Genomic DNA, 21,543 nt, shown 5'->3' on the forward strand with positions numbered 1-21,543 from the left:
GATACACTTGCCCTGCACTATGGCACATACCCCACCCTCACAGGCCAGAAGATAGTCAAGAGCATACCGGTCCTGCATTGCAAACAACCGCAGCTGAGACAATTCCTTGGTTATTGCCCCGATGGCGCCTGGGTTTCGGCACCAAATGACAAATGTTGAATTCTTTACCCATCAGTCTTGCCTCAATAAAACTCGAGATGGATTTGTAGGCATAGTATTATTCATTTTTAACCAACTTGCAAGTCTGACTCGCTTCTCAGGGACACAGAACACAGAACCAGTCTCCTGGACCCCTTGGAAACAAATGAGGAAGGCGACAAAGGGATCTCTGCAAATACATTCAAATGGCATCAAGTTTCACATACACGATTCCCATAGGTCATCCTATACCCCTCCTGACCTGGCCATACATCCTAATTGGCTCACTTCTCATTCCTTAACCCTGGCCTCTTGTTACCCAGCATCCTTGTCTCCTCCTCTACCAGTCACCCCTCCCCCTTCCTTGCCATGCTTTCTGAAATCCTTTGTCTGTGAACTCACTAGAATTAGACCGGCCTACATCTCCATTACTGTAACTAATATATTTAAACTAACTATTTTATATCACATTCGTCACACATGACAATAAACAAATCCAATCCAATCCAAATCTGTCATCCTTACCTCGTCTGTTCTACATGCCATGTGGTTGACTCTTAACTGCCCTCAAGGGCAATTAGGAATGGGCAATAAATGTTGGCACAGCATGCGATGCCCACATTCCATGAACGAATAAATAAGAAATTCTGAGCAGAGATCAAAACAGTCTTATGGACTTGGGGTGCAGACCATTAGGTAAGCCAAGGAGTCTATTGTGGAGAGTTTTGATTCACTTCTGCATGATCCAAGGCACAGAAGATAGCAGAAAATCAATTATATTGGTTCAGAGTCAGGTTACTGTTGTGTACCTGTATGTGAGTGAGCGTGGATAGGGCAGCAGTGTGGCATCACTTCAAATGGAGAGTGATGGGAGAGAGAAAAGAGTGTAGGGCACATATAGCAGAGTAACATACTTCGCAGAACAGGAGTACGTGTAACAAATCAACAATTTGCAGACTGTAGCCATCGTATGTATTGCCGGACATATAATACATTGACAGCTACAAAATAAATGGTGCCTGCTTCAGTGTTAGACTGTGCTCAAGTGTTGTGGCTTTTTGCAAATGAACCTGAACTCAGGGACAATATAGCTACTATTTGCATTTTATGAATTCAGGTCATACTTCTGCTTTATTAAGCTGCCCTCCTATTTTAAATAAAAAAACTACAGATCCTCTCCAGCCTACTTCACATGTACTGCTGTTGAATATGTATTGAGGATAAGGGTCTCATAAGCACTTTGTGGATATTGTGCTGTATACTTCATAGGTGAGCTCTTCACTCTCTGGTCAATTAGCATTTACGGCAGTGCCAAGTGGGTGCTCATGAGTTGCCGTGATGAGGATGTTTGTTCCTGCATTCCTGGGCTCTGGTAATGAGGATATTTGTTCAGTAATGAGGGTTTATGCAGTAATGAAGATGGGTAGAGATGGCTTTCTCTTCACTTTCAGCTATGTTTAGCAAATAATATGTGTTGCAGACACTAAGCCTGACACTTTAGGAAAAGTTGCAACTCTCCAAACTTATTTCACAGAGACACCTTTTGCTAGCATGAAAGTTTGAGAGGTGAGCGATGAACATGCTGATCCAGTATATCACCCATTGTTGTTGGGATGATGGTATCAGTGATAGTTGTGTCGTTTGGAGATGCTGGAAGTTCAAATGCAGATGCCAAGAGTGTAAGAATCGACAACCATAGAATAAAGGGCAGCCGCAATGTTATATAACCAGATGTGTAAATAGAGGGAATGCAGTGTTATTTAAAGGTTTATCAATATAATAACGTGGACACAAGTAATACATTGGAGAAAAAAAGCTGATTTAAGGGACTGAGGACTAAAATAGTTTATGGAAAAACCAAGAAATCGAGGAACAGTGGAAAGCAATTAATAACATTTTGCTTTTCTGTTGGATATGTGGAGAACCTTGGTTCGACCACAATTGGAGTAAGGTGTAAAAGGGATTTCCTAGGATGAATCCAGAATTTGAGAGCATGTACAATTCAAGAAAGATTTAACAACTGTGGCTCTTGAAAAGACGAACTGAGGGGTGACCTGATAGATGTATTAAAGATTTTCAGGTTTTTTTATTCGTTCATGGGATGTGGGCATCGCAGACTGTGCCAGCATTTATTGCCCTTCCCTAATTGCCCTTGAGGGGGTAGTTAAGAGTCAACCACATTTCTGTGGGTCTGGAATCACATGTAGGCCAGACCAGGTAAGGACGGCAGATTTCCTTCATTGAAGGACATTAATTAGAAAGAATATTAGATGGGTTTTTATAACAATCGACAATGGTTTCATGGTGACTTTTTTAATTCCAGATTTTTATTGAATTCAAATTTCAGCATCTGCAGTGGTGGGATTTGAACCTGGGTCCCCAGAGCATTATCCTGGATCTCTGGATTACTAGTCCAATGACAATATCACTATGTCACCACCTCCGCAGTTTGATTGGTTAGAGAAGATATTTCCACTTGGGGCAAGACCAGAACCAGGGGCTATCAATATAAGATAGCTGCTAATTAATCCAGCAGGGAAGTCTTTATCCAGAGAATGGATTTTCTTTCATTCCTTCACGGGATGTGGGCGTCATTGGTTAGGCCAACATTTATTGCCCATCCCTAATTGCCCTCGAGATGGTTGTGGTGAGCTGCCCTCTTGAACCACTGCAGTTCCTGTAGTGTAGGAACACGCAGAGTGCTGTTAGGGAGGGAGCGACAGTAAACGAATACTGATATATTTCCAAGTCAGGGTGGTGAGGAACTTGGCGGGGAATTTGGAGGTGGTTGTGTTCCCACGTTCTGCTGCCCTTGTTCTTCTAGATGGTACAGGTTGTGCGTTTGGAAGGTACTATCAAAGGAGTCTTGGTGAGTTGTTGCAGTGGACCTTGTAGATGATAATCACTGCTGCCACTGTGAATTGGTGGTGGAGGAACTAGATGTTGAAGGTGGGCAGCTTTGTCCAGGATGGTCTCGAGCTTTTAAAAAGAAATTTAGAGTGCCCAATTCTTTTTTTTAACCAATTAAGGTTCAATTTAGCGTGCCCAATTCACCTACCCTGCACATCTTTGGGATGTGGGGGTGCAAACACTGGGAGAATGTGCAAACTCCACATGGACAGTGACTCGGGGCCGTTATCAAACCCGGGACCTCGGTGCCATGAGGTAGTAGTGTTAACCACTGCACCACCATGCCACCCTAGTCAAATGTTGGATCTATACTCATCCATACAAGTGAAGAGTATTTCATCACATTCCTGACTTGTAGATGGTGGACATGTTTTGGGGAGTCAGGAGCTGAGTTACTCTTTGCAGAATTCCCAGTCTCTGACCTGATCTTGCAGCCACAATATTTATTTAGCTAATCCAGTTTAGTTTCTAGTCACCAGGATATTGATAGTGGGGTTTCAGCATTGGTAATAACATTGAACATCAAGGGGCAATGGTTAGATCCTCTCTTGTCAGAAATGGTCATTGCCTGGCACTTGTGTGGCGTGAATGTTACCTGACACTTAGCAGCCCAAGCTTTGATATTGTCCAGGTTTTGCATATGGACACAGAATGCTTCAGTATCTGATGAGTCATGCATGGTGCTGAACTTTGTGCAATCATCAGCGAACATCCCCACTTCTGACCTTATGATGGTGGGAAGGTCATTGATGATTGGGTCTCGGACACTATCATAAGGAACTCCTGCAGGGATGTCCTGGAACTGAGATGATTGACCTCCAGCAACGAAAACCATTTTTCTTTGTTTGAGACATGGCTTCAGCCAGTGGAGAGTTTTCCCCCCAATTCCCATTAACTCCAGGTTTTCTAAGGATCCTTGATGCCACACTCAAATGCTGCCTTGATGTTGAGGGCAGCCACTCATGCCTCGACTTTGTCCATGTTTGGACTAAGACTGTAATGAGGTCGGAAGCCGAGTGGCTCTGGTGGAATGTGGAATTCATTACAACATGAGTAGTTGAGGTGAAGAGCACAGAGGCACTGAAAGCTAGATAAATACATGAGGGTGAAAACAAAAAAGTAGATGGGGTTGGATGAAGAAGGGTGAGACCGTAAACACTGGCGTGGACCTGTTAAGCTGAATTCTGTTTTTTGCTATATATATTATGTAAAGTAATCCTATATTATAGTTCTTCCTATTCCCATACCAGCCTCCCCGAACAGGCGCCGGAATGTGGCGACTAGGGGCTTTTCACAGTAACTTCATTGAAGCCTACTTGTGACAATATGATGATTATTATTATTATTCTAACACTCTCATCTTTATTTCAGGACAGGCTGAAGCAGTGCTGTATAGGCCCTTCCGCAAAGGCTAAGGACACCGATGACCTAGTACAAGAGAGCGGCCAATTTTGCAACTGTGAGGAGCGAGATCAATATGGCACATACGAGGAGAGAAGTTCCAGCACAAATGAAGAGGTTGATCCGTGCGACACACGCCATGAGCGTAAATACAGCAAGCATGAAAAGTAAGAGCTTAAAGGCTGTTGCACAAATGTCAGAATACTTTGAATAATGAGACAAGAGCTATGATTGAAGCCATGTACCCTTGTGGAACAATGGTTTGTGGTCACTACCTAATTCTGAAGCTACCTCTTGGTTTGCTTAAGAGTGCTTACTCTACTGGTCAAGTTGCTGGTGGGAGGGCTGCAGGACTTGCTCTGTTGCCATTCCCTATTAATGGACAGCATTGCTTCTTAGTCAATGGGTATCTCTGTCACCAAGGCAAGCTATCCAACAGCAACCATTATAGGGGCACCAAATTAATACTGATTTTATGTTCTTGGTGATGAAGTTTACAAAATGTGGTGAGGAGAAAATGAAGTTGTGTCCTTAAAATGTGTGGATGGGATTCCTGGTAACTTTAGTCATCAAAATCCCTAAGGAATTGAGCCATAACAGACCATAATGTATTTGATTTGATCTTGATGTGTACAGAGTTAATACTTGGGCTGCTACAGCTACGCCAGACAAGGAAGAGGGAAAATGCAAGTTGGAATTCCAGCTTCTGATTGTAATGTTTTCCCCTGATGAATGAAGTGTCTTTGGACGTTAGTTGAAGCTGGTGATCAGGCTTGGCCCTAATGGTCCTCCACATCCGAATGTTCTACTGCCACTCCAGACTCATATCGGAAGAATGGTCATTTGGGTGGGGCAATTGTCAGCTCCCATGACACCATATTTTACAAAGGATCAGCATCTAGGAAAGCAGGGTAAAAAATGTGAAATAATTCTCCTCGAAAGAATTGCAGTAGCTATCATTTGCTGTGTCTTGAAATTTAGCTTCTAGCTGATCTGTTACAGAAGCAAAATGAGTTCTTGAGAGCTTCTCAAGCTTTCATTGCCTTCCAAAATATGCTACTCTTTGGAAAGGCAGGATTGGGCTTCAATTGCAAACTATACGACGCAAAAAAGGTAAAAACTTTCCTGCAGTTCAGGTCGATTAAAAAGAAGCTCATTAAATCTTTTCCTGACCAATTGTCCTTTTATTCAATTGCAGCTATAGGCCAGTATCGCCCTGCAAGGAACCCAGCACCATTCTGGCTGCCTGCCCCAGAAAGGAACATGTACAAAGCCGAGTTTCAATGTCCTCTCGGTCGGAGTTGACCCCCACCAGCGAGCATCATCTGGGCTTCTTCCAGGACTCAAGAAGTATCAATTATGGCCTTTCAAGTTTTGAACTGGAATCGCCAGATGATACAGACAGTTTGCAATCCACTGACCCAGGTACACAAGTTGGTCCAACTCCCCATGGATTCTCATTTTTGGAGGTAAGCAAAGGTGCCTGCTCGTAGGAATCAGGCAAGGTTGAAAACAATTCTTTGTATATTCTTCTTGAGCTCCACTAAAAGCAAACTTCAACCCCTCAGCCAAACAGTCAGAGTGGAGAGAATACACCCACAGAACAGAAGAAAGCACACCAAAAGAAAACCACACAAAAACCCAGTGGGGAAAAAAAAAATCAGAAAAAAGATTCCAGTCCACGCCATCCAAGTCTAAATCGCAAACTCATCTCAGTCCCGATCCTGCAGTCTTCACGAACACCTCCGCCATCTCAAAATAGAAGTCCTTTGAGTTGTGAGTTACTCTCAGCTTTGCCGGGTAGACCACTCCAAACCTCACACCACTGCTGTACAACGCTGTCTTCACCCGACCAAAGATCGCATCTTCTCGCCAATTCTGCCCTAAGATCTGGTATATATGAATACCAACGCCTTCCCACTTCACGGGCGAACTTCTCCGACCCCCCCGCTGGTTGGCGGGCCCCCCCGCTCGATTCTCCGGCCCGGATGGGCCGAAGTCCCGCCGCTAAAATGCCTGTCCCGCCGGCGTAAATTAAACCACCTACCTTACCGGCGGGACAAGGCGGCGCGGGCGGGCTCCGGGGTCCTGGGGGGGGCGCAGGGCGATCTGGCCCCGGGGGGTGCCCCCACGGTGGCCTGGCCCGCGATCGGGGCCCACTGATCCGCGGGCAGGCCTGTGCCATGGGGGCACTCTTACCCTTCCGCCTCCGCCACGGACTCCACCATGGCGGAGGCGGAAGAGACTCCCTCCACTGCGCATGCGCGGGAATGCCGTCAGCGACCGCTGACGCTCCTGCGCATGCGCCACCCGGAGATGTCATTTCCGCGCCAGCTGGCGGGGCACCAAAGGCCTTTTCCGCCAGCTGGCGGGGCGGAAATTCGTCTGGCGCCGACCTAGCCTCAATGTTGGGGCTCGGCCCCCAAAGATGCGGAGCATTCCACACCTTTGGTGCGGCGCGATGCCCGTCTGATTTGCGCCGTTTTGGGCGCCAGTCGGCAGACATCGCGCCATTTCCGGAGAATTTCGCCCTACGTCTCGCTTCTGCTTCGCCCAGCTCAAAACCTTCTCTGTCACCTGGTAAGTGTGGAAGCAGTCTAGGATCACCCTTGGTGGCTCATTCGTATTGGGCTTCAGCTGGAGCGACCGATGGGCCCTGTCCAACTCGTGGAGAGAGGGCTCTTCTCCCTCCCCCATCAACTTGGCCAACATGTCCACAAAGTACTCGGTCGGCCTCCGAGCATCCACCCCCTCTGTCTCCTCAACGTGTTCTCCAGGTCCTCCTCCTTGCTCTTCCCCCTTTATTGACATCCGCCACCCTTGGCAGCTCCTCGGCCAACAAGGTGAACTGGTCGCTATGCTATGACAACGCCACCTCCACCCCCTTCACCATCTCTCTATGCTCCCGCACCCCCATCGACGTCTTCGTCAATGTAGCCTTTATTGGGGCAAGCATCCCCTCCACCCACTCTTTGAGTGAGGACATCATCTCTCTCTGATGCACCTCTAAATGCTCTAAACAGCCTTTCAAACTCCCCCGACACCACCTCGGTCAAAAGTTTCAACCGTAATGGGAGCGGCCCCACCCGACAAAGCAAGACCCTTGACCTTTCCTGATGTTGGACTCACAGCAGCACTCGCCGGGGGGACTTTTGCTCGCCCCCTTCCTTCCCTGATTTCTCGACATTCCACCGATTCCTTCGAACTTCCCACACCAGCTCAACCAAAAGGTACCCCTGACTTATTGTAAAACCTAAGTCACCACTTTTACAACTTCCTCAGGCAATGCATTATTTAATACTTCGCACACAAACCAGAAGATGGGCTGCCAACCTGGATTATCCTGGAGTACCCAAGAGTTAAATCTCGGGACGTAGAATGAAACACCACAGAACGGGACTGTTCAACCCATCACACGTACATCAGCTTGAGAAAGAACTGTCCAATTTGTCCCAGTCCCGGCTCTGTCCCCACAGTGTTGTCAATGAGTCTCCTCAAATAATTAACCAATTCTTCTTTGAAAGTTAACAGCCATTCAGGAAATGTATTGCAGATCATAACAGTTCACTGTGTAAAAATGGTTTTCCTCATGTCACCCCTAGGTTTTCTGCCCGTCTCCATAAATCTGAGTCGGTTACTGACATTTCTGTCACTGGAGATAGTTTCTCCATGTTTTATCAAAATTCAACACTTTGATCAAATTTCCTCTTAATCTTGTCATGTCCTATTAAGAAAAGTCTAGCGTCTTGAGTCTCTTCATTTAACTGAAGTTCCTCATACAATCCTAGTAAATCTTTTCCAATCTCTCTAAGGACTTGACATTCTTACAAAAAGTGATGAACAGTTTTTTTTTTCAATTAAGAGGCAATTTAGCGTGGCCAATCCACCTACCCACCACATCTTTGAGTTGCGGGGGTGAGACCCATGCAGACATGGGGAGAATGTGCAAACTCCACACAGGCAGTGACCCGGGCCATGATCAAAACCGGGTCCTCAGCACCGTGGGACAGCAGTGCTAACCACTGCGCCACCATGCCACCCCCTAGGACCATCTTATGATGGTTTACCCTAACTTCCTTGCTTTTGTACTTTATGCCTCCATAAATAAAGCCAAAGATCCCATATGCTTTTTTAAAAAAAACATTTTTTCCTGTTGGGAATGTTTGATGTTTTTCATGGAATCCCTACAGTGCAGAAGGATGCCATTCAGCCCATCGACCCACCAAGCCTTAGAATGAGCACTCTACCCATGCCCAGACCCCCTATCCCCCTAACTCTATAATTTAACCTGCACATCTTTGGACTGTGGGAGGAAACCGGAGCACCCGGAGGAAACCCCCACAGACACGGGAAGAACACACAAGCTCCACACAGACAGTGACCCAAGGCCGGAATTGAATCCGGGTCCCTGGCGCTGTGAGGCAGCAGTGCTAATCACTGTGCCGCCCTAATTTGACATTTGATGCCATGTTTCATTCCCTAGCAATGACATCCTTCGTACTGATGAACTCAAAATGATTGATGATAGGATACGGTTATGCAGAATTGAACTTGAAATTTTGACTGCTTTCTTTCCCAATTTCCCTCCTCCAGCCTGTAACCACGCTGGACAGTGGTGCCCAGAAGAGTCGGATACAGCTTCGCAGGAAAACAATCCGTCGAGCACCAACAATACACAAGAAAGGCTCTGGAGACCAGACTGAGAGCATAGGCCACTTCTTTCCAATGGGTGAAGATTCCTGGATGTACAAAGATTCCACAGGTAAATTGGTACTGGACTAGGTGAGGGACTGGATGAGTTTGACCAGTGAGAACAATAAGCATAGGATGTAGACCAGTCGGATTCCTTGTATATAATGTTAAGAACTCCGCTGATGTAACCTGCAGAGTGTCTCAAAACCCCAAAGGATAGTTTGTAAAACTGGTTCTTAGCGGTGTATATTTGTTTTGAATAATGTGAGGAACAATGTACAACTCAATGAGGAACCAGTGCAGTTGTGTAAACAATTAATGAGGAATATTTGATCAAGCAAAAGAAATGAAAAAAACACCTCAAAAGTCTAATACACACTAGAGCACTGATGTATAAATAACTAAACACACCGTGCTATCTGAAATTACCTCTTGTTCCCAAAATATGCCTATACCTTGAACTCACCGAGACACCCGTTTTCCCAAGCAACATCCAATTTTACTAACTATATATAGGTCGAATCCAGCTAATAGTTACCGCACAATACCAATTAGGTGATCAAGTCTGAATAAACCTCTCAGCGAAGGCACAAAACAGTGTGTTTTAGAGGAGAATATCTGTAATCTGCCGTGGCTCTAAATGTTAGATGTGACTCGGATGATGTTTCCGGGTGCGGCGATGACCAGCTGAGTCGCACGTTTCGGCAGCTCCCGGTGGAACGGACTTTTGGGCTCTTAATAAGAGCCCCAATGGCAATTTTTTTTTTTTTTTTTTTTAAATATTTTATTGAAAATGTTTGGTCAACCAACACAGTACATTGTGCATCCTTTACACAATATTATAACAACACAAATAACAATGACCTATTTTATAAACAGAAAATAAATAAATAATAAATAACAAAAATGAAAACTAACCCTAATTGGCAACTGCCTTATCACAAGTAACACTCTCCAAAAATATAATTTAACAGTCCAATATATAATTATCTGTAGCAACGACCTATACATATTATACAGTATATATTAACAACCCTGAGAGTCCTTCTGGTTCCTCCTCCCTCTTCTCCCCCCCCCCCCCCCCCCCCCCAATCCCCCCCGATCCTGGGCTGCTGCTGCTGCCTTCTTTTTTCCATTCCATCTATCTTTCTGCGAGGTATTCGACGAACGGTTGCCACCACCTGGTGAACCCTTGAGCCGACCCCCTTAGGACGAACTTAATCCGCTCTAGCTTTATAAACCCTGCCATGTCATTTATCCAGGTCTCCACCCCCGGGGGCTTGGCTTCTTTCCACATTAGCAATATCCTACGCCAGGCTACTAGGGACGCAAAGGCCAAAACATCGGCCTCTCTCGCCTCCTGCACTCCCGGCTCTTGTGCAACCCCAAATATAGCCAACCCCCAGCTTGGTTCGACCCGGACCCCCACTACTTTTGAAAGCACCTTTGTCACCCCCATCCAAAACCCCTGTAGTGCCGGGCATGACCAAAACATATGGGTATGATTCGCTGGGCTTCTCGAGCACCTCGCACACCTATCCTCCACCCCAAAAAATTTACTGAGCCGTACTCCAGTCATATGCGCCCTGTGTCATACCTTAAACTGAATCAGGCTTAGCCTGGCACACGAGGACGACGAGTTTACCCTGCTTAGGGCATCTGCCCACAGCCCCTCCTCGATCTCTTCCCCCAGCTCTTCTTCCCATTTCCCTTTTAGTTCATCTACCATAGTCTCCCCTTCGTCCCTCATTTCCCTATATATATCTGACACCTTACCATCCCCCACCCATGTCTTTGAGATCACTCTGTCCTGCACCTCTTGTGTCGGGAGCTGCGGGAATTCCCTCACCTGTTGCCTCGCAAAAGCCCTCAGTTGCATATACCTGAATGCATTCCCTTGGGGCAACCCATATTTCTCGGTCAGCGCTCCCAGACTCGCGAACTTCCCATCCACAAACAGATCTTTCAGTTGCGTTATTCCTGCTCTTTGCCACATTCCATATCCCCCATCCATTCCCCCCGGGGCAAACCTATGGTTGTTTCTTATCGGGGACCCCCCCAAGGCTCCAGTTTTTCCCCTCTGCCGTCTCCACTGTCCCCAAATCTTCAGTGAAGCCACCACCACCGGGCTTGTGGTGTAGTTCCTCGGTGAGAACGGCAATGGGGCTGTCACCATAGCCTGTAGGCTAGTCCCCCGACAGGACGCCCTCTCTAATCTCTTCCACGCCGCTCCCTCCTCCTCTCCCATCCACTTACTCACCATTGAAATATTAGCGGCCCAATAATACTCACTTAGGCTCGGTAGTGCCAGCCCCCCCCTATCCCTGCTACGCTGGAAGAATCCCTTCCTCCCTCTCGGGGTCTTCCCGGCCCACACAAAACCCATGATGCTCTTTTCGATCCTTTTAAAAAAAGCCTTCGTGATCACCACCGGGAGGCACTGAAACACAAAGAGGAATCTCGGGAGGACCACCATCTTAACCGCCTGCACCCTCCCTGCCAGTGACAGGGATACCATGTCCCATCTCTTGAAGTCCTCCTCCATTTGTTCCACCAATCGCGTTAAATTTAACCTATGCAATGTACCCCAATTCTTGGCTATCTGGATCCCCAGGTAACGAAAGTCCCTTGTTACCTTCCTCAACGGTAGGTCCTCTATTTCTCTACTCTGCTCCCCTGGATGCACCACAAACAACTCACTTTTCCCCATTTTCAATTTATACCCTGAAAAATCCCCAAACTCCCCAAGTATCCGCATTATTTCTGGCATCCCCTCCGCCGGGTCTGCCACATATAGTAACAAATCGTCCGCATACAAAGATACCCGGTGTTCTTCTCCTCCTCTAAGTACTCCCCTCCACTTCTTGGAACCCCTCAACGCTATCGCCAGGGGCTCAATCGCCAGTGCAAACAATAATGGGGACAGAGGACACCCCTGCCTTGTCCCTCTATGGAGCCGAAAATATGCAGATCCCCGTCCATTCGTGACCACGCTCGCCATCGGGGCCCTATACAACAGCTGCACCCATCTAACATACCCCTCTCCAAAACCAAATCTCCTCAACACCTCCCACAAATAATCCCACTCCACTCTATCAAATGCTTTCTCGGCATCCATCGCCACTACTATCTCCGTTTTCCCCCTCTGGTGGGGGCACCATCATTACCCCTAACAGCCTCCGTATATTCGTGTTCAGCTGTCTCCCCTTCACAAACCCAGTTTGGTCCTCGTGGATCACCCCCAGGACACATTCCTCTATTCTCATTGCCATTACCTTGGCCAGGATCTTGGCATCTACATTTAGGAGGGAAATAGGTCTATAGGACCCGCATTGTAGCGGGTCCTTTTCCTTCTTTAAGAGAAGCGATATCGTTGCTTCAGACATAGTCGGGGGCCTACTATCTCCCCTTTGCCTCATTAAAGGTCCTCGTCAATACCGGGGCGAGCAAGTCCACATATTTTCTATAGAATTCGACTGGGAATCCATCCGGTCCCGGGGCCTTTCCCGCCTGCATGCTCCTAATTCCTTTCACCACTTCTTCTACCTCGATCCGTGCTCCCAGTCCCACCCTTTCCTGCTCTTCCACCTTGGGAAATTCCAGCCGATCCAAAAAGCCCATCATTCTCTCCCTCCCACCCGGGGGTTGAGCTTCATATAATCTTTTATAAAATGTCTTGAACACTCCATTCACTCTCTCCGCTCCCCGCTCCATCTCTCCTTCCTCATCCCTCACTCCCCCTATTTCCCTCGCTGCTCCCCTTTTCCTCAATTGGTGTGCCAGCAACCAATTCCCCATATTCGTACTGTACACCCTGTGCCTTCCTCCATTGTGCCTCTGCAGTGCCCGTAGTCAGCAAGTCAAATTCTACATGTCGACTTTGCCTTTCCCTGTACAGTCCCTCCTCCGGTGCTTCCGCATATTGTCTGTCCACCCTCAAAAGTTCTTGCAGCAACCGCTCCCGTTCCTTACTCTCCTGCTTCCCTTTATGTGCCCTTATTGATATCAGCTCCCCTCTAACCACCGCCTTCAGCGCCTCCCAGACCACTCCCACCTGGACCTCCCCATTATCATTGAGTTCCAAGTACTTTTCAATGCACCCCCTCACCCTTAGACACACCCCCTCATCTGCCATTAGTCCCATGTCCATTCTCCAGGGTGGGCGCCCTCCTGTTTCCTCCCCTATCTCCAAGTCTACCCAGTGTGGAGCGTGATGCGAAATAGCTATAGCCGTATACTCCGTTCCCCTCACCTTCGGGATCAACGCCCTTCCCAGCACAAAAAAGTCTATTCGCGAGTAGACTTTATGGGCATAGGAGAAAAACGAGAACTCCTTACTCCTAGGTCTGCTAAATCTCCATGGGTCTACACCTCCCATCTGCTCCATAAAATCTTTAAGTACCTTGGCTGCTGCCGGCCTCCTTCCAGTCCTGGACTTCGACCTATCCAGCCCTGGTTCCAACACCGTATTAAAATCTCCCCCCATTATCAGCTTTCCCATCTCTAGGTCCGGAATGCGTCCTAGCATCCGCCTCATAAAATTGGCATCATCCCAGTTCGGGGCATATACGTTTACCAAAACCACCGTCTCCCCCTGTAGTTTGCCACTCACCATCACGTATCTGCCCCCGTTATCCGCCACTATGGTCTTTGCCTCGAACATTACCCGCTTCCCCACTAATATAGCCACCCCCCTGTTTTTCGCATCTAGCCCCAATTGGAACACCTGCCCCACCCATCCTTTGCGTAGCCTAACCTGGTCTATCAGTTTCAGGTGCGTTTCCTGTAACATAACCACATCTGCCTTAAGTTTCTTAAGGTGTGCGAGTACCCGTGCCCTCTTTATCGGCCCGTTCAGCCCTCTCACGTTCCATGTGATCAGCCGGGTTGGGGGGCTTCCTACCCCCCCCCCTTGTCGATTAGCCACCCCCTTTTTCCAGCTCCTCACCCGGTTCCCACGCAGCTGTATCTCCCCCAGGCGGTGCCCCCCCCCGCCCATCCCAGCTCCCCCCTCTCCCCAGCAGCAGCAACCCAGTAATTCCCCCCTCCCCCCCCCCCCCCCCCCCCCGCAAGATCCCCCGCTAGCGTAATTACTACCCCCATGTTGCTCCCAGAAGTCAGCAAACTCTGGCCGACTTCGGCTTCCCCCCGTGACCTCGGCTCGCACCGTGCGACGCCCCCTCCTTCCTGCTTCTTTATTCCCGCCATGATTACCATAGCGCGGGAACCAAGCCCGCGCTTCTCCCTTGGCCCCGCCCCCAATGGCCAACGCCCATCTCCTCCACCTCCCCTCCTCCCCCCATCACCACCTGTGGAAGAGAAAAGTTACCACATCGCAGGATTAGTACATAAAACTCCTCTTTCCCCCCTTTTTAACCCCCCTCTTCACCCCACCACTTTGTTCAAACGTTCTTTTTAATAACCCGCTCATTCCAGTTTTTCTTCCACAATAAAAGTCCAAGCTTCATCCGCCGTCTCAAAGTTGTGGTGTCTTCCTCGATATGTGACCCACAGTCTTGCCGGTTGCAGCATTCCAAATTTTATCTTTTTACGAAGCACCGCCTTGGCCCGATTAAAGCTCACCCTCCTTCTCGCCACCTCCGCACTCCAGTCTTGATAAACGCGGATCACCGCGTTCTCCCATTTACTGCTCCGAGTTTTCTTTGCCCATCTAAGGACCATTTCTCTATCCTTAAAACGGAGGAATCTCACCACTATGGCTCTGGGAATTTCTCCTGCTCTCGGTCCTCGCGCCATCACTCGGTATGCGCCCTCCACCTCCAACGGACCCGCCAGGGCCTCCGCTCCCATTAACGAGTGCAGCATCGTGCTCACATATGCCCCGACGTCCGCTCCCTCCACACCTTCAGGAAGACCAAGAATCCTCAGGTTGTTCCTCCTTGCATTGTTCTCCAGTGCCTCCAACCTTTCCACACATCGTTTCTGATGTGCCTCATGCATCTCCGTCTTCACCACCAGGCCCTGTATGTCGTCCTCATTCTCGGCTGCCTTTGCCTTCACGACCCGAAGCTCCCGCTCCTGGGTCTTTTGTTCCTCCTTTAGCCCTTCGATCGCCTGTAGTATCGGGGCCAACAGCTCTTTTTTCATTTCCTTTTTGAGCTCTTCCACACAGCATTTCAAGAACTCTTGTTGTTCAGGGCCCCATGTTAAACTGCCACCTTCCGACGCCATCTTGGTTTTTGCTTGCCTTCCTTGCCGCTGTTCTAAAGGATCCACTGCAATCTGGCCACTTTCTCCTTTTTTCATCTGTATCCAGGGGGGATTCCCTTCTGGTTTACCGCACAGTGTTTTTAGCCATCAAAATTGCCGTTGGGGCTCCTATCAAGAGCCCAAAAGTCCGTTTCACCGGGAGCTGCCGAAACGTGCGACTCAGCTGGTCATCGCCGCACCCGGAAACCCCCCAACGGCAATTTTAACGGCTAAAAGTACTGTGCGGTGAACCAGAAGGGAATCCCCCCTGGATACGGATGAAAAAAGGAGAGGAAGGTGGCCGGATTGTGGTGGATCCTTTAGAGCAGCGGCAAGGAAGGCAAGCAAAAACCAAGATGGCGTCGGAAGGTGGCAGTTTAATATGGGGCCCTGAACAACAAGAGTTCTTGAAACGCTGCGTGGAAGAACTCAAAAAGGAAATGAAGAAGGAGCTGTTGGCCCCGATATTACAGGCGATCGAAGGGCTAAAGGAGGAACAAAAGACCCAGGAGCGGGAGCTTCGGGTCGTGAAGGCAAAGGCTGCTGAGAATGAGGACGACATACAGCGCCTGGTGGTGAAGACTGAGATGCACGAGGCACACCATAAACGATGTGTGGAAACGCTGGAGGCGCTGGAGAACAACACGAGGAGGAACAACCTAAGGATTCTTGGTCTTCCTGAAGGTGCGGAGGAAGCGGACGTCGGGGCATATGTGAGCACGATGCTGCACTCGTTAATGGGAGCGGAGGCCCCGGCGGGTCCGCTGGAGGTGGAGGGAGCATACCGAGTGATGGCGCGAGGACCGAGAGCAGGAGAAATTCCTAGAGCCATAGTGGTGAGATTCCTCCGTTTTAAGGATAGAGAGATGGTCCTTAGATGGGCAAAGAAAACTCAGAGCAGTAAGTGGGAGAACGCGGTGATCCGCGTATACCAAGACTGGAGTGCGGAGGTGGCGAGAAGGAGGGTGAGCTTTAATCGGGCCAAGGCGGTGCTTCACAAAAAGAAGATAAAATTCGGAATGCTGCAACTGGCAAGACTGTGGGTCACATATCAAGGGAGGCACCACTACTTTGAGACGGCGGATGAGGCGTGGACTTTTATCGTGGAAGAAAAATTGGAATGAGCGGGTTATTAAAAAAGAACGTTTGAAACAAAGTGGTGGGGTGAGTATGGGGGGCGAAGAGGGGGGTAAAAAGGGGGGAAAGAGGAGTTTTATGTTATTAATCCTGCAATGTGGTAACTTTTCTCTCTTCCACAGGAGGTGGTGGGGCGAGGAAAGGAGGTGGAAGAGATGGGGCGTTGGCCATTGGGGGCGGGGCCAAGGGGGAAGCGCGGGCTCGGTTCCCGCGCTATGATAATCATGGCGGGAATAGGGAAGCAGGAAGGAGGGGGCGTCGCACGGTGCGAGCCGAGGTCATGGGGGGAAGCAGAGGTCGGCCAGAGTTTGCTGACTTCTGGGAGCAACATGGGGGGTGTAACTACACTAGTGGGGGATCTAGCGGGGGGGGGGGGTGGGTGGGAGGGGGGATTATTGGCCTGCTGCTGCTGGGGAGAGGGGGGAGCTGGTATTGGGTGGGATAGGCGGGGGGGCACCGCCTGAGGGGGACACAGCTGCGTGGGAACCGCGTGAGGAGCTGGAAAAAGGGGATGGCTAATCGACGAGGGGGGGGGGTAAAAAGCCCCCCAACCCGGCTGATCACGTGGAACGTGAGGGGGCTGAACGGGCCGATAAAGAGGGCACGGGTACTCGCACACCTTAAGAAACTTAAGGCAGACGTGGTTATGTTACAGGAAACGCACCTGAAACTGATAGACCAGGTGAGACTACGCAAAGGTTGGGTGGGGCAGGTGTTCCATTCGGGGCTAGATGCGAAAAACAGGGGGGTGGCTATATTAGTGGGGAAGCGGGTAATGTTTGAGGCAAAGACTATAGTGGCGGATAGCGGGGGCAGATACGTGATGGTGAGTGGCAAACTACAGGGGGAGACGGTGGTTTTGGTAAACGTATATGCCCCGAACTGGGATGATGCCAATTTTATGAGGCGTATGCTAGGACGCATCCCGGACCTAGAGGTGGGAAAGTTGGTAATGGGGAGATTTCAATACGGTGTTGGAACCAGGGCTGGACAGGTCGAGGTCCAGGACTGGAAGGAGGCCGGCAGCAGCCAAGGTGCTTAAAGATTTTATGGAGCAGATGGGAGGAGAAGACCCGTAGAGATTTAGCAGACCTAGGAGTAAGGAGTTCTCGTTTTTCTCCTATGTCCACGAAGTCTATTCGCGAATAGACTTTTTTGTTTTGGGAAGGGCGTTGATCCCGAAGGTGAGTGGAACGGAGTACACGGCTATAGCCATTTCGGATCACGCTCCACATTGGGTGGACTTGGAGATAGGGGAGGAAACAGAAGGGCGCCCACCCTGGAGAATGGACATGGGACTAATGGCAGATGAGGGGGTGTGTCTAAGGGTGAGGGGGTGCATTGAAAAGTACTTGGAACTCAATGATAATGGGGAGGTCCAGGTGGGAGTGGTCTGGGAGGCGCTGAAGGCAGTGGTTAGAGGGGAGCTGATATCAATAAGGGCACATAAAGGGAAGCAGGAGAGTAGGGAACGGGAGCGGTTGCTGCAAGAACCTCTGAGGGTGGACAGGCAAGATGCGGAGGCACCGGAGGAGGGACTGTACAGGGAAAGGCAAAGGCTACACGTAGAATTTGACTTGCTGACAACGGGTACTGCAGAGGCACAGTGGAGGAAGGCACAGGGTGTACAGTACAAATATGGGGAGAAGGCGAGCAGGTTGCTGGCCCACCAATTGAGGAAAAGGGGAGCAGCGAGGGAAATAGGGGGAGTGAGGGATGAGGAAGGAGAGATGGAGCGGAGAGAGTGAATGGAGTGTTCAAGGCATTTTATAAAAAATTATACGAAGCTCAACCCCGGATGGGAGGGAGAGAATGATGGGCTTTCTGGACCGGCTGGAATTTCCCAAGGTGGAGGAGCAGGAAAGGGTGGGACTGGGAGCACAGATTGAAATAGAGGAAGTAGTGAAAGGAATTAGGAGCATGCAGGCGGGGAAGGCTCCGGGACCGGATGGATTCCCAGTTGAATTTTACAGGAAATATGTGGACTTGCTCGCCCCGCTACTGATGAGGACCTTTAATGAGGCAAAGGAAAGGGGACAGCTGCCCCCGACTATGTCTGAGGCAACGATATCGCTTCTCCTGAAGAAGGAAAAGGACCCGCTGCAATGCGGGTCCTATAGACCTATTTCCCTCCTAAATGTAGACGCTAAGATTCTGGCCAAGGTAATGGCAATGAGGATAGAGGATTGTGTCCCGAGGGTGGTCCATGAGGACCAAACTGGGTTTGTGAAGGGGAGACAGCTGAATACGAATATACGGAGGCTGCTAGGGGTAATGATGATGCCCCCACCAGAGGGGGAAGCGGAGATAGTGGTGGCGATGGATGCCGAGAAAGCATTTGATAGAGTGGAGTGGGATTATCTGTGGGAGGTGCTGAGGAGATTTGGTTTTGGAGATGAGTATGTTGGATGGGTGCAGCTGTTGTATAGGGCCCCAGTGGCGAGTGTGGTCACGAATGGACGGGGATCTGCATACTTTCGGCTCCATAGAGGGACAAGGCAGGGATGCCCTCTGTCCCTATTATTGTTTGCACTGGCGATTGAGCCCCTGGCAATACCATTGAGGGGTTCCAGGAAGTGGAGGGGAGTACTTAGAGGAGGAGAAGAACACCGGGTATCTCTGTATGCGGATGATTTGTTGTTATATGTAGCGGACCCGGCGGAGGGGATGCCAGAGATAATGCGGACACTTCGGGAGTTTGGAGAATTCTCAGGCTATAAACTGAACATGGGGAAAAGTGAGTTGTTTGTGATGCATCCAGGGGAGCAGAGCAGAGAAATAGAGGACTTTCCGCTGAGGAAGGTAACAAGGGACTTTCGGTACTTGGGGATCCAGATAGCCAAGAATTGGGGTACATTGCATAGGTTAAATTTAACGCGATTGGTGGAACAAATGGAGGAGGACTTCAAGAGATGGGACATGGTATCCCTGTCACTGGCAGGGAGGGTGCAGGCGGTTAAAATGGTAGTCCTCCCGAGATTCCTCTTTGTGTTTCAGTGCCTCCCGGTGGTGATCACGAAGGCTTTTTTCAAAAGATCGAAAAGAGTATCATGAGTTTTGTGTGGGCCGGGAAGACAGCGAGAGTAGGGAAGGGATTCTTACAGCGTAGTAGGGATAGGGGGGGGCTGGCACTACCGAGCCTAAGTGAGTACTACTGGGCCGCCAATATCTCAATGGTGAGTAAGTGGATGGGAGAAGAGGAGGGAGCGGCGTGGAAGAGATTGGAGAGGGCGTCCTGTAGGGGGACTAGCCTACAAGCTATGGTGACGGCCCCATTGCCGTTTTCACCGAAGAAATACACCACAAGCCCGGTGGTGGTGGCGACTTTGAAAATTTGGGGACAGTGGAGACGGCATAGGGGAAAGACGGGAGCCTTGGTGGGGTCCCCGATAAGAAATAACCATAGGTTCGCCCCGGGGAGAATGGATGGGGGATTTGGAATATGGCAAAGAGCAGGAGTAACGCAACTGAAAGATCTGTTTGTGGATGGGAAGTTCGAAAGTCTGGGAGCGCTGACCGAGAAATATGGGTTGCCCCAAGGGAATGCACTCTGGTATATGCAACTGAGGGCTTTTGCGAGGCAACAGGTGAGGGAACTCCCGCAGCTCCCGACGCATGAGGTGCAGGACAGAGTGATCTCAAAGACATGGGTGGGGGACGGTAAGGTGTCAGATATATATAGGGAAATGAGGGACGAGGGGGAGATTATGGTAGATGAGCTGAAAGGGAAATGGGAAGAAGAGCTGGGGGAGGAGATTGAGGAGGGGCTGTGGGCGGATGCCCTAAGTAGGGTAAACTCATCGTCCTCGTGTGCCAGGCTAAGCCTGATTCAATTTAAGGTGTTACACAGGGCGCATATGACTGGAGCACGGCTCAGTAAATTTTTGGGGGTAGAGGAATAGTGTGCGAGATGCTCGAGAAGCCCAGCGAATCACACCCACATGTTCTGGTCATGTCCGGCACTACAGGGGTTCTGGGTGGGGGTGACAAAGGTGCTTTCGAAAGTAGTGGGGGTCCAGGTCGAACCAAGCTGGGGGTTGGCTATATTTGGGGTTGCACAAGAGCCGGGAGTGCAGGAGGCGAGAGAGGCCGATGTTTTGGCCTTTGCGTCCCTAGTAGCCCGGCGCAGGATACTGTTGATGTGGAAGGAAGCCAAGCCCCCGGGGGTGGAGACCTGGATAAATGACATGGCAGGGTTTATAAAGCTGGAACGGATTAAGTTCGTCCTAAGGGGATCGGCTCAAGGGTTCACCAGGCGGTGGCAACCGTTCGTCGAATACCTCACAGAAAGATAGAGGGAATGGAAAAGAAGAAGGCAGCAGCAGCAGCCCCGGGGGGGGGGGGGGGGGGGGGGGGGGGGAGGAACCAGAAGGACACTCAGGGTTGTTAATATATATGTATAATATGTATAGGTCGTTGCTATAAATAATTGTATATTGGACTGTTAAATCATGTTTTTGGAGAGTGTTTATCTGAGACAAGGCAGTTGCCATTTAGTTTTAGTTTTCGTTTTTGTTATATATTATTTATTCTTTGTTTATAAAACAGGTCATTGTTATTTATACTGTTATATTATTGTGTAAAGGATACACAATGTACTGTGATGGTTGACCAAAAATTTTCAATAAAATATTTATATAAAAAAAAAAAAAATGATGTGACTCGGATCATCGATGGAACTGGTGTGATGACACCCTGGGCGGGTGCGCGGTCAATTCCAGCCCCACAGACCCCGGAGTCCCAACATAAGTGAATTAACTAAGAATTTGTATTTTAGGAAGATCTTTAACCCTAGACTGTTCCTATGAGTTACAGATTTATAAGTAAAACATTACCAAACTATTTATTAATAAAAAGGAGAAAAGATGAACGTAAAAGGAAATAACTTGATAAACGTCCACTAGACTACCTAATCCCAAGATCCTGTCCCACCCACTGCCCAGACACCCACAAAATAAACACCATGTATGGGTTGGCAGGGAATAAAATGAAACGGGGATTAAAGGGGTAGGCCTGAGATGAGTCTTCACTCTGTGGTTGCAGTCCCTGGGAATA

At 49.2% G+C, this 21,543-nt stretch overlaps 1 protein-coding gene across 2 annotated transcripts in view; it reads left to right on the forward strand.

The window, feature by feature from the left end:
• The window catches only part of LOC140398925 (uncharacterized), a 373,657-nt gene that overhangs the window by 331,506 nt on the left and 20,608 nt on the right, over positions 1–21,543 (forward strand). For both annotated transcript variants that reach the window (XM_072488033.1, XM_072487950.1), the window contains 3 exons: positions 4,420–4,616; positions 5,648–5,918; positions 9,043–9,211. In XM_072488033.1, the coding sequence (XP_072344134.1) occupies positions 4,420–4,616; positions 5,648–5,918; positions 9,043–9,211 (637 nt within the window). The remainder of the gene's footprint in view (positions 1–4,419; positions 4,617–5,647; positions 5,919–9,042; positions 9,212–21,543) is intronic.

The sequence above is a fragment of the Scyliorhinus torazame genome, chromosome 1 (genome assembly GCF_047496885.1).
Source record: "Scyliorhinus torazame isolate Kashiwa2021f chromosome 1, sScyTor2.1, whole genome shotgun sequence".
Classification (NCBI taxonomy): Eukaryota; Metazoa; Chordata; class Chondrichthyes; order Carcharhiniformes; family Scyliorhinidae; genus Scyliorhinus; species Scyliorhinus torazame.